At 39.6% G+C, this 13,332-nt stretch overlaps 1 protein-coding gene across 2 annotated transcripts in view; it reads left to right on the top strand.

The window, feature by feature from the left end:
- Positions 1 to 13,042, top strand: part of pacs2 (phosphofurin acidic cluster sorting protein 2) — a 66,845-nt gene extending 53,803 nt beyond the window's left edge. Inside the window, exons 14-26 of one of the 2 annotated variants that reach the window (XM_084569420.1) lie at positions 418 to 522; positions 610 to 716; positions 804 to 958; positions 2,235 to 2,345; positions 2,462 to 2,570; positions 3,963 to 3,995; positions 5,602 to 5,646; positions 6,364 to 6,406; positions 6,498 to 6,540; positions 7,557 to 7,692; positions 8,412 to 8,632; positions 8,844 to 8,957; positions 9,708 to 13,042. In XM_084569420.1, coding sequence (XP_084425546.1) covers positions 418 to 522; positions 610 to 716; positions 804 to 958; positions 2,235 to 2,345; positions 2,462 to 2,570; positions 3,963 to 3,995; positions 5,602 to 5,646; positions 6,364 to 6,406; positions 6,498 to 6,540; positions 7,557 to 7,692; positions 8,412 to 8,632; positions 8,844 to 8,957; positions 9,708 to 9,826 — 1,341 coding nt within the window. In that variant the 3' untranslated portion in view covers positions 9,827 to 13,042. The remainder of the gene's footprint in view (positions 1 to 417; positions 523 to 609; positions 717 to 803; positions 959 to 2,234; positions 2,346 to 2,461; positions 2,571 to 3,962; positions 3,996 to 5,601; positions 5,647 to 6,363; positions 6,407 to 6,497; positions 6,541 to 7,556; positions 7,693 to 8,411; positions 8,633 to 8,843; positions 8,958 to 9,707) is intronic. The other variant, XM_084569419.1, reaches the window with a different exon arrangement.
- The last annotated feature ends 290 nt before the right edge of the window (positions 13,043 to 13,332 follow it).

Raw genomic sequence — 13,332 nt, 5'->3', positions numbered from 1 at the left:
CCAAAAACTACATACTGCAAGTTTTCTTTTTATTCACAGTTGTAGTAGGGATTTTTACCAACGTAGGAGATATGAAGAGTCTAGAGCCCCTCACGGATTTGTCTGCAAGGTTGACAAAGTGATTAGAGCCTGAGTAGTGCCATCGTATTGTACTTTTTTTTTTATTAGTGGATTTAGATTTTGAACAAAAGGTGACAAAATGGACATATTAGTGCAAAAGAAATAGCACTAATATGTATTAATATGTCAAAAACTACACACAAAACTTCTTCTGTGCATGTATAAGCGTGCATCATGTATTCATGTCTGAGTAGCTATTAAAGAATGAATGAGGCATGAGGTTTTGATTTGGTCCCTAAATCAAAACTTAAAAAAAAAACATGGGCCCATATTTAACCCAGAGTTTTCTTATTTTAGATCCCAAGAAAAACGGTGTACGACCAACTGAACCACATCCTGGTGTCTGATAACCAGCTCCCTGACAGCATCATCCTCATCAACACGTCAGACTGGCAGGGCCAGGTAAGAAGAACAGGGGGTCAACAGAAATCTTACAAAGCACTGGATTCAGGTTCCTCATCTGTTCCCTGTGTGTTCCCCTTCCCTCAGTATCTGTCAGATATGCTGCAAAACCACCACCTGCCTGTGGTCTGCACCTGCACCACGGCCGACATCCAAGCTGCGTTCAACACCATCGTCTCCCGCATACAGAGATTGTAAGTCTGTCTCCCATGTTTCACCCGTCTTATAGCAGATAACTATAGACGGTTAAAGTAAAGAACCGTATCTGTTTTTCTTTCCAGTTGTAACTGTAACTCCCAGACGCCCATTCCCATAAAGATAGCTGTGGCCGGAGCGCAGCACTACCTCAGTGCGGTCCTGAGGCTTTTTGTGGACCATCTGTCCCACAAGACCCCGGACTGGCTCGGCTACATGAGGTTCCTTATCATCCCTCTAGGTTGGTGAATGTCTTATTCCAATGAAACTCAGTTTTGAGTCATTTTTGAATATTTAAATATCTTATTTATTTATGTTAGATACACTATATTGCCAGAAGTATTCACTCACCCATCTGAATAATTGAATTCAGGTGTTCCAGTCACTTCCATGGCCACAGGTGACTGCTTCTACAAACAGCTGTGAGAGAATGGGCCGCTCTCAGTCGTGAAATTTCCTGCCAGTGGTATCATAACAAAGTGTAAAGCGATTGGGAATGACAGCAACTCGGCCACGTAAAATGACAGAGCGAGGCCAGTGGATGCTGAGGCTCATAATGTGCAGAGGTCGCCAACTTTCTGCAGAGTCAATCACTACAGACCTCCAAACTTCATTTGGTCTTCAGATTAGCTCAAGAACAGTGCGTAGAGAGCGTCAGGGAATGGGTTTCCATGGCCGAGCAGCTGCATCCAAGCCAAACATCACCAAGTGCAATGCAAAGTGTTGGATGCAGTGGTGTAAAGCATGCCGCCACTGGACTCTAGAGTAGTGGAGACACATTCTCTGGAGTGACGAATCACGCTTCTCCATTTGGCAATCTGATGGACCAATCTGGGTTTGGTGGTTGCCAGGAGAATGGTACTTGTCTGACTGCATTGTGCCAAGTGTGAAGTTTGGTGGAGGGAGGATTATGGTGTGGGGTTGTTTTTCAAGAGCTGGGCTTGGCCCCTTAGTTCCAGTGAAAGGAACTCTGAATGTTTCAGCATACCAAGAGATTTTGGACAAGTCCATGCTCCCAACTTTGTGGGAGAAGTTTGGGGATGGTCCCTTCCTGTTCCAACATGACTGTGCACCACTGCACAAAGCAAGGTCCTCAAAGACATGGATGAGAGATTTTGGTGTGAAAGACTTAACTGTCCTGACCTCAACCCAATAGAACACCTTTGGGATGAATTAGAGCGAAGACTGCGAGCCAGGCCTTCTCATCCAACATCAGTGTCTGACCTCATGAATGTGCTTCTGGAAGAATGGTCAGAAATTCCCATAAACACACTCCTAAACCTTGTGGAAAGCCTTCCCAGAAGAGTTGAAGCTGGTATAGCTGCAAAGGGTGGGCCGACGTCATATTAAACCCTACGGATTAAGAATGGGATGTCACTTCAGTTCATATGCGTGTAAAGGCAGATGAGCGAATACTTTCGTCAATATAGTGTACACAGTATTGTCTCAGAGTTATGTAGCAACACTGCATATTTAAAGCTTGTCTGATTTTGGTTTTATTCTCTGTGTGTATTTAGGTGCACATCCAGTCTCCAAATATCTCGGTACTATTGACTATCGATACAACAGTTTGTTCCAAGATGCTGCGTGGAGGGACCTGTTTCACAAACCAGAGGCTCCTGTTATTGGTGAGCTGTTAGATCTCATGGACTGTTTCTCTCACGCCCATCTATTTACAGTTTAAAGAGACTACATGACGCTGACATTTGGGTATTGATTACTAATGACCATCTCCCTCGTGCAGCCCAGGAGAACCTCGATGTAGTGTCGAGGGTTACGCAGTACATGGTGGGAGCTAACGGAGCTCACCAGCTCCCCATCGCAGAAGCAATGCTCACCTACAAGCAGAAAAGGTATGTTTGTTCTTGAGGATTTCACCCTCTTCTAACGAGAGATATGAATTTCCTGTTGATTGTTTTCACCAAGTACACAGAAACCTAAAAATGTGTTTGTGGGAGCTACAATTGAAAAGTTTAAAGTTTAAAGCTTAGTGAAGTCTAAATGTTTCCTCTAACAAAAGCTTCTAATGCTGAGCTTTCATCATTTTTTCAGAAGGGGATTGAAATGTTTTGTTAAAGATCAACAAATCTGGCATCTGGAGAATTACACTTGTTTGTTTTCTTGTTGGCAGTTAGACAATTAAAATCAGTTTCATAGGCTATGTGTGTGTAGTAGACAGTCAGTTAGATTAGCATGAAGACTTGAAACAGGGACAAACAATTAGCCCGACTATGTCCAAATGAACGCCTGGAAAACCCCGGTAGTTAGTGAGTGGTCTCTGCCAAGAAATAGTCATAACTATTCAAAAGCTGGATTTGTTTGTATTCTTTCAAATAACAAAGTGGTTCAGTGGCTACCTTCAGTCTCAGTGTCGAGCTAAGCTAACCACCAGTTATAGTTTCATATTCAACAAACTGGTCTGTTGTTTTGAAGCGCCCTAAGATGTGCTTAACAGACATTAAAACATGTAAACCCTACAGTCAACAGTCCAATAGTTACTACAATGTTCTTTTAGCAATGTGTTAGCTTGAGACGCTAACTTGGCTAGCTTGGTTGGCACTAAAAAGGTCCCAGAAATTGTGCTAATTCACAGATCAACAATCAAAACAGCTAAAATAGACAAAGAATAGCGTCAAATATTAGCCTTTGTAAAGACAGGATTCTGGGAAGTTGATAACATATCTTAAAATATATTTGTTTGGTCACAAATACAGTGACAAATTATCCAAAGTTCAAATTTTCTTTTAGCAATGTAGCTCGAGGCTGCAAGCTTAGTGTAATAGCTAGCTTGGTTTGCACCGAACAGATCACCAAAGGACTCACATATGGACTCTCCGCAGAGATAAAATAAAAGAATAGCTATGGATAATATAAACAAGGACATCTGGAAAGTCATTTAAAGGATGGAGTAAACTTATTTTTCACAGTAACAAAATGTTGTATTAGTACTGAATTAGCCTGAGGCAGCTAGCTTAGTTTTTCGGGTTTGGTTAATAAAAACTGAATTTCAACAAGGGAATCTTCAAAGTAGGATTATTATGTGAAATGAAGTGTACATGAATTTTTACATTCATTCCCCTTGTGAAAAAAAGCTGAGGTGAAGTGTCACTAATGTTGTGGGGCTTTTGTGTTTGTGTGGGAGTGGGGGCGGGGCTCAGTCTTCTTAGCATCACTGTCTTTCCATCACTGTGTGTGAATAACATGTTTTATCTTTTTGTTGTATGTTTTCTTTTCTTTCTTTGAAGGAAAAAGAGCTTTCATTTTGATTTTGCAGTAAGGTATTGTGGTCGATTGAGTTCGTTTCTTACGTAGCCTTGGTGATTCATGTGCTTTCTCTGTGTTGGAACCATTTCCCCTCGTATCTTCTTGGTCTTTGTTGGATCCTGCCACTTCAACAGGCGCATGTAAAGTGTTTTTCTGCACTAAGCCAGTCACTATCAGTCAAGAGATGCAGTAAAGCAGTGTCCGACCTTGATGGAGACATTTTGCTTTGTCCTTTTTGTTTCAGCAAAAGTGCGGTTAATACAGTTTCTAATAATAGTTAAAGATGCATATTCAGATGTTTATAAATCTCATACTACATCGTTTCATGATCATTCTTGTTAGCACTGAAACTTCACTACTCAACAAACACTCTTTATCTGTATACATACTGGCTTTTAATATGAAGTTTCTGCCAGCAGTTAGTTAGCTTAGCTTAAGCTGATTAGCTTAGCTTAGCTGGTATGCTAGGAAAATTTGTTTTGCAGGGAGTTAATGTACATATCTGCTTATTTCACTGCCACCTGTCAAGTCACCAGTGACGCCACAATGCTAAGCTAAGCTAGTGGACAGCTGGCCATATTTATATTCACCACATACAATATAAATAAATGTATTTTCGAAGCCGCCAAGCTAACGCTATGTGCTTCATTCAGAAGTTGGAGAGCTTTGCTGCTTAACGATGCAAAATCTGGTCAGAAAAAAGGGAATTCTTAGTTTCTACCCACTGATAAAGTGGCAGGACGCCAAATACAATCAGCTTTGTCCTCCTTTGTTCCTTCCTCTCTGTTGTTTCTTCTTCATGACCTCCCTCTGCTTTTGGCCATTCATGTCTGTCTGTTATTTGTCCAGTTAAATGTAGGAAATGTGCACCCAGTCAGTAAAGTGATGTCAAAGGGCAACAACACTATCACAACATATTTAAGTTGCACATTTAGTTTGAATCTAGTCTGATATCAAAATTATATGCATCATACAGCAACTTTAATGTATTTAAAAGCTAATTTGAATACTTTTAGAATAATTTCCAAGTAGTTTCCTGTAACATTTGGTGCAAAGTGGTATTAATATTGAGAAAATGGAGGACAAGAAATGTTTATGGAAGCAAAACTCAACTAACACAAGCAGATTTTCATTTATTTTGAAGAACTTCATTTTCTATCTGTGTTACTCTGAGCTTGCCTGTAAACAAATTTTCCATTTCTGTATGTTCAGACTTGAAAACTCTCAAGGTTACTAGCAAATAGTAAGAATACATTAACGAAACAATGTCTGTTTCCCTTATATGAGAATTACCAGGAAATTATTTTATAAAATGCTGTAAAATATTACAGGGTACGACAAACTTTGAAAAATGCATGTCCATAATTCAGCTCTGTTATCATAGGTTGGCATGCGTGTGCAACGTTATATACATCACACATTTAATCCAATATATGAAACAAGAAACATATCAGGCAGAAGTCACATGCTCTGTCTTAACCCATCACATACCAGGCAGACATCTGGCTTTCTATCTCTGGCTGCTCTCAGTCTGATTACAGCAAAGATGTGTTGTGATGGGAAAACAAATCCGTTACCTACCTGTAGTTTTCTGTCTTTCTCTCTTCCCCTCCTCTGTAGTCTCTCTGTTTCTTCCCTGGGGGGGCGATGGCAGGTTTCTTCAAGGCAAGAGCAACAACCTCTCATTAAACACCATTAAACGTCCATATGCTAAGATAACATAGAGTACAGTAGATCTCCATTCAGGCTATTTTTCTGGGCTTTACCAGGAAAATAGTTCAAACCGTAGAAGGCTTGTTAGTGTAGCGATGCACTACCATTCTCAGGTAGTGCATGGAACCGGAGAGGTTTTGGATTTAGGTTGGTGCTCTTCCTGCTCAGTGACTAATTTCTGCCTCTTTTGTTCATTCCCCTGATGGACTTGCTGCCTCCTGAATGCCTTCCTGTTTAGGTTTATCCAGCCTACCTCTGCAGTGATTGGATGGCTTTGTTCGAGGCCAGAAATCGGCCGATAGCTTGCATGTTTTGCTCTCCGCTTCTCCGACTACAATCGGACGCCTGCAGCCAGGACGTGAATCTGTTTCAGTGGAGGTTAAAGTCCAGCAGCATGTGCAGCATTTGCAGCTGGGCTTTGCATAGCTCCTATGCAATGACTTCAGTATTTCCAGATGTGAACACTGGAAATCGTCAACATGTACAAGCTACTAAGATACTAATCACTAGAGCTAAATGTTTGTAGCTGTAGATGCAGTTTCTTTGTGATCCATTTCTTTTCACAGCCAGGTTTTGGAAATGCATGTAGCTCTTAGTCCCTTTACTTTCTGTCCTCCTTTTTATCTGAACTCTTTTTTTTTTTTTTGGGGTTGTTTTACCTCTCCACAGCCCCGATGAGGATTCCTGTCAGAAATTCATCCCTTTCATTGGGGTAAGTAGTAAAGATTTTCCCCTGACGCTGTACTTTGTGTCCGTTAGTGGCTGCAGTCCTAACTTTGTCCCCTCCCCTTTTAATTCCTCAGATGGTGAAAGTTGGAATCGTGGAGCAAACATCTGCAACATCAGGCAAGCCGCAGTTTGGACACTTTATGGATGTTAAGCATTTAAAGAGACAGTTTTTACTACATGCAGCTTGTTCTTACTTATAAGCTGCATGTTAATAAAGCTGTGCTTAAGCTTTTAAAGCTGCATCAGACAACTTTACATTCCATTAAACGAGCAGCACAGCCATATTTACATCGCTGTGCTCTTAAGATGCTGGCGTTCGGGCGTTTGCTGGTGTTGAGCGTCTCTACTCTCTACTAGTCTGGTCTGCAGCTTTACAGAGGATTAGAGCATTTTGATTCAAAGGGCACACAGAAGGCGCTTCAATAAGTTAGCTGATAAAATTTTCTTCCTCATTTCATCTGAACATAGACTGTATATAAGTATGGACGGCGGAACTGCTCCTCAAAAGTGAAGCCAAAGCAAGTAGAGCTCCCCCTGGTGTCTGGCTGTAGTATAGGTCATAAGCTCCGCCCCCTCCACATCAAATTAGTATTATCAAAAGCCCCAAGATGGCACTGTTTATATACATATTTATATACAGTCTATGATATAACATGATCATCTAGAATGAATAAACTTAGCTTACTGACCTCCCAGCCAATAGTAGCTCTTTCAGTTTTACCTTTTGAAAGACTAATAGAGGCTACTGCCACCTGCTGGTTGGAAGAGTTATTTCCTTGCACACAGGCATAGAACATATGCACCAGCTGGCTGTTGGCTTTGGTCTTTGTGGTGTGTTCATGTGAAAGCTTTTGGTCCAGACAGCCTTTGACGCCGGTAGTTCTTTGTCCGTACATGCACATGTAAATATCTTTAATAGTACTCACATTCAAATCAAATTATTGGATCAAAACTTAAAACTACCTTTTTGGCTCTAAAAGGAATTTGGATCGAGCAACAGAAGTTGATCCCAGTTTACAGATCGAAGAAATGATGCTTTGTCACACAAATAATGGAGGATACGCTGCATCACTAATGGCGCTGCTCGCTGCTCATCATGTGTCAGAATGAACTTGTGTTGTTTCCCTCCTCAGGAGACTCTGACGATGCAGCACCTCTGGGCTCCTCGCTGCTCTCCTCCACCCCTCCGCAAGTGTCACCTGCTCTCAAAGAGGCATCGCCCACGCCGCCCTCGTCTCCCTCAATCAACACCAGCTTTTGTGCTTACAGGTAAAATGTGATTCCTGAAAAAAAGAAAAGAAAAAAGAAATGTGACGTCAAGGATCTGAATCAGTTGAAGGGCTAAAACTAACCGGAAAGAAATTTATAATGATGCATATACATGTGTTTTTGTGCGGCAGTATGTGATCACTTTTAGGTTGGGAGCAGCTAATTTAGATTTATCTAACGCCACATGCAGTCTACAGCTGCACATTCTTTTGTTTATTAAGCATGTATAGCTAAATGGATGTATATTATCATCCATTTAGCTAGCTATGCTAAGAAATGTAAAGAAATCCAAAACAGTTCATTAATAAGGTGTGCCAAAAGATTTATACTAGGCATATTTAATGAGGTATAAGCATTGTTTTTCACTTTTGCCATTAATATGCATGGGAAATTAGCAAAAAGCACGTTTTACAAGTGGCAAAATGTTAACAAATATTAAATAAAGTAAATAAAAGGTACAAAATTAAGCCATCCTTGCGTTTATTCTGTATTTCAGCTCTTAAGCTGAAATCCATGTCTTTGTCATATTTTTTTCTTGTTCTGGTTTTATTTGAATTAAAATTTCTAATATTACATATGTTATAGTAACTCTCAATAGATGTACTGTTTTTGTTCACCTTAGTTAAACTGCTGTTTCCTCCACATCATCTCAGATTGAGCTGTTGCGTACGCAGTATTTTATTTCCTAATAAAAGCACTTTGCTGACTGTTTCCTGTAGTTCTAGTAGTCAATCGGAGCTGATGGGCCTTCAGGTGGACTACTGGGTGGCTCCGACGGAAAGGAAGAAAGACATGGAGAAGCGGGACTCCTCCTCCAAAAACACTCTGAAGTGCAATTTCCGCTCGCTGCAGGTCAGCCGGCTGCCACTGGGGGGCGCTGAGCCGAGCCCTCAGCCCACCATGTCCATGACAGTGGTGACCAAGGAGAAGAATAAGAAGGGTAGGCTGTACACGTCTTTCAGGATTTAGTTTCTGATTGTGATGATATTCAGCTTAAAACTGACCTTGACAAAGACAACATGAATTAATTATTAAATGATGCCCAAAAAAAACCTGCAGATGTTATCACATTTTGTACCCCAGGAGACTCAAACGATTCTGAATCCCTCATTTACTCACAGTGTGCATCTCTGTCGTTTCCGTTCTGCCAGTCATGTTCCTGCCAAAAAAGAGCAAAGACAAGGAGGTGGAGTCGAAGAGTCAAGTGATCGAGAGCATCAGCCGCCTCATCTGCACTGCCAAGCACCAGCAGACCATGCTGAGAGGTAGTTTTAAAGCCCCCCCATGCTCCGGTTTGTTCTTCCTCCTCAGCGAACCAGATGTCCTCACAGTTGCTTTTAAGTGTTACAACCTAAATATTTTAATATGACATCAGCATTAGGTGATTCTCACACAAACATACAAAAATTGAGATTACCTCTCAACTAATGCAGATAAAAGATGTTTATTAATGCCTTTACAGTGAAGAAGTCCCAGAAATCTCAGGTTTATTTTTGATAATTCTTGGAAATATATTGTTTTATATTGCGCTGTTATAGGCTAAGAGATATATATATATATATATATATATATCTTGTTATCAATCTTTTAAAGGTGGACACAAATGTGCGTACGCATATTTACAGTATTTAAGTCTATTCATTTTATTTTCCCTCACTGTTATTGACAGAAAATTAATCCACCTAATTATTGAAGTTTTGTTCATTATTTAAGTCCTTTATCAGCCAAATGTTCCATACAGTTACAATGATATCAAATATTTTCTAAGATATTTTTTTATTCTTGCAAATGAACTGATTTTGTGTTTCAATAACTTTCATCAGTCAAAAACAAGCAACAACCGACAACTAAATGTTCAGTCAGTTGAATAAATAATGACATTACTAGATGATAAAAATAACCGTAGCTCTACTCAGAACACATTTAGAAGCAGTATTTAATTTTCTGGTTTCCTCAGGAACACTTTCTCTAACTTCTATAAAGTAAATGTTTCTCTTGTGTCTCTTCCTCTTCAGTGCTGATTGATGGCGTCGAGTGGAACGATGTCAAGTTTTTCCAGCTGGCCGCTCAGTGGTCCTCGCACGTCAAACATTTCCCCATCGGGATCTTTGGACACACAAAAGGCCCTTACTAGCAGCACCTAAAAAGAGACTGAAACATGGAGGACAGCTCCCCCTTCCCTCCCTTCCTTGTTTCCCTCGTGCCAACAGCTTTTAACCCCCTCCTCCCTTTTTCACCCTGCACAGATTCTTTCTGTTCTGCCATCTTAATTTAAACTCCTGCTTTCCGCTGTTGCGTTCGTCCGACTATTTAATCTTTTGCGTGTTTTTTTTTTAAATTTTCTATTTATGTAAAAACATCTCTAGGCAAGGCTGCCAAGAGAATATTTCTTTACTTGGCTTTTTAAAACAAAAATCCTGCTGATGTTTTATAGTCTTTTGAGAAAAAAAAAATCAAATTAAATATAAATATTAATTAGAAATGACTGCTAACCATTAACATATTGAATGAGTGCACAGGTTTTACTCTGCCGTCATGTTTTTTGTTTTTATCCGGTGAGGTTGATTTTAAGCAATTGGCCAGCACAATTGATCAAGAATATTAAAAAAAGAAAAAACAAGAGTAGCTGCCTTGTGAAGAAGTAGAAGACGAAATTGTCTTTTTTTTCTAACTATGGTGAAGAAATTTTGGATTTGCAACTTCAGAGACTGTTGATTCATCGTCTTAACCCAGAAGAAGAGAGAAAAAAAACAGCCTCGATGAAGAAGTCTAATGTGCAATAGACTGAATACTGTGTGAATGCGATTCTGAATTAACCTGGCACTGTTAGAAGATTACACACTACTCTTAGTTGTGATTTTCACTTAATGTACCCCCCTCCCCCTTCCTTTTGTTACTTTTTGAGACATTGGCTCAAGGTTCAAGAGTTTTTCTCCGAAATTTAATAAAAAAACAAAAAAGTGAATATAAAGTCAAACACACAGGCTTTTAAAAATGATTAATAGCACAAGATTAACCTAAAGGGATATATTTTTGGGAAATACACTTGTTTGCTTTCTTGTTGAGACTTAGACGAGAAAATTGATACCACTCTCATATGTCTACGGTACATATAACGCTACTTATAGCTGCTAGTTAGCTTAGCATAAAGACTGAAAGCAAGGAGTTAGCTAACAAAATCTTCTTCCAGTACATCTAAAGCTCACTGATTAAAATACAGTATTATTTGTTGTTTGTTCAGTCTGTACAAAAACTGTTTTACCTGCATTTGTGCTAAGCTAAGCTAACCAGCCGCTAGCTGGAGCTTCTGGGGCCGATTCCACACTTTCTATGAAGTACTTTCGAGCTTGTTAAACATACAGATGTATGTTTGTTAAGCATGTGTTGCAGGGCACAGTAAATCAGTGTGAGCCGAGGTCTTTTTGGAAGAGCTGGACTCAGGTGCATGAGGTGTGAAAGCTAGCTAAAATGCTGTATTTCTGACACTGAACATTTCTTGACTCCAACATTAGAGCTTTCTGGTCTCTAAATGAAATGGCAATTTATAATAGGATATAATGGTGCCTGGATTCTTTGTAGGTAGGCTACCCAGACTGACTGGGCTAACGAGTCATTTGTTTGCTTGCAGTGATATTGCTAGGTAGCATACTATTTGTAAAGTAAAAGTAAAACATTTCATTGGCCTGGAGACTTAATACGGTAAAAATACTTAATACGGTAAAAATACATGTCCAGGTTGGACACCTGTGGCTATTAAGTGATGTTATTTCACCAGCTTAATGTTGGAAGACTCAAGGTACATGAGTGAACATGGATAAATATAGCTTTTCTCATGTATCTTGCTCATTCTATGGCAAGTAGAGTGGACATATATTTTCTTGACATTGTGTCTTTGGGTATTTTAAAACATAATTTATTCTGGTGGTCTTCAGATGGTTTTGTATGGTACTGCTATTTTACAGTGTTTTTGTTGTCCCCCAAAAAGGGGCGGAGCCAGCATTCTGGATGTGCAGGCCTAATTTGACCCGAAGAGATTCTTGTAGAGCTATGAGAGTGGCATGTATATTTTCATTTTACCGAGCAAGAAAGTAAATAAGCGTGTCTCCCAAAATGACGAAATGTTCCTTTAAGTTTGGTTTATGAAATGAAACTAATTGTACATAGTGCATTCTCTGTATTAAGCAATCAGCTTGTTGGATTTTTTTCTCCAAGAAATATTTAGAAACAACTCTTCCTCCTTAAGCCCCACACTCCTCCGTCACACTCCGTATCTTTGCTCAAAGCAAATGTTACTTTTGCCAAAGGAAATACTCATCAACTGCAGCTCACTTATTACCTGTGTGGTATTATAGAAGACTCATAATGTAGAGGTGAATGTATTGAAGGTACCTTAATGTAAAGCACTTTTAAATGTTTGTCCATCATAGATTAGTGTGTTAAACTTGCCCCTGGGAACCTGCAGGTACGACCGGCTTTCTGCCATTTTATCTGAGCGGGACAACGGCACAAACAGGCATAGTTTATATGCGAAGTAAACCAAGTATCTGTGTCTCCTCAGTGCTGTGTAACAACACTTTACGCTCAGTGTGAGGCCTCATTGGACTGTTTTAGATTTTCGTTTAATATTCTGTGTGCTTAGAATGTGTACGTGATGTTAACATTTCAAAAAAAATAAAAGTTCTGCCAGTATATCTTGCTCCATCTTTAGTTGACTGTTAAGCATAAAACTAAAAAAAACAAAAAAACAAAAAAAAACAGGCAATTCGCTTATACAATTTTTCTTTCGGTAGCAGTTTTGATCATAACCTTTGCCAATTTCTTGATAAGTGCCTAAATTGCTTAATTTTGACAAATCAGTAAATATCCCTGGTTAAAATGGTGCTGATTCTGGTCCGACAGCGACAACAAGATATCTCAATACAGCGCGTTGATTTTGCAACACAACCACAACCGCAGTCAAGCCTGTTCACTGGCGGGGGGGGAGAAGGACACTCTGGCCAGTTGGCTCTCAATAATTAAAAGATGCCCATTCATGTTGAGCACATGTTTGTTTCTCTGTGTAGAAGAAGTTTTAGATGTTTTTGCTTTTTCATGTTGTCTCAGAACAGGCTTGTTGAAACTGAAAAGTTCCCTAAAGACTACCACTGTAATCCCAAAAACTGGGAGTAATAAAACTACTATACACACTAAAATGTACTTTTCTTTCCACGTGTGAGTTATTAAGCTCCGTTACCTGCTGGGGAATTTATTATAATCAGTGTTGCAGTGATGAATAAACTATAAAATACGTAATATTTTGGTAAAAACAAAGTTTCTTAAGGGTCAGAGTTCACACTTTGAATGGAGCGGTGGAGAAAATGATCTCACCAATCATATCTCATGATCTTTATTAACAGAGCAGCTACTAATTGGACTCAGCTGCCATTTCCAAGGTCAAGACTTTGTGCCTCCATTTTTAAGCCAACACGTCATTACAGGACTCAGGGAAAAAACAAAAACATAAATTTTAAAATTTCCTCAACTTTATCTCCAGACGACGATCATGTGATATGATTGAAAACTCCAGCTTAAGTGACCTTGTCAAGAGATTTGAGATTTTTCAACTGTTCTTTCCTTTTTGGCAGCATTTCTGTTCCTGTT

Source organism: Chelon labrosus (genome assembly GCF_963514085.1).
Source record: "Chelon labrosus genome assembly, chromosome: 20".
Lineage (NCBI taxonomy): Eukaryota > Metazoa > Chordata > Actinopteri > Mugiliformes > Mugilidae > Chelon > Chelon labrosus.
The sequence above is the reverse complement of the archived record's forward strand: the minus strand, read 5'-3'. Positions and strand labels throughout refer to the sequence as shown.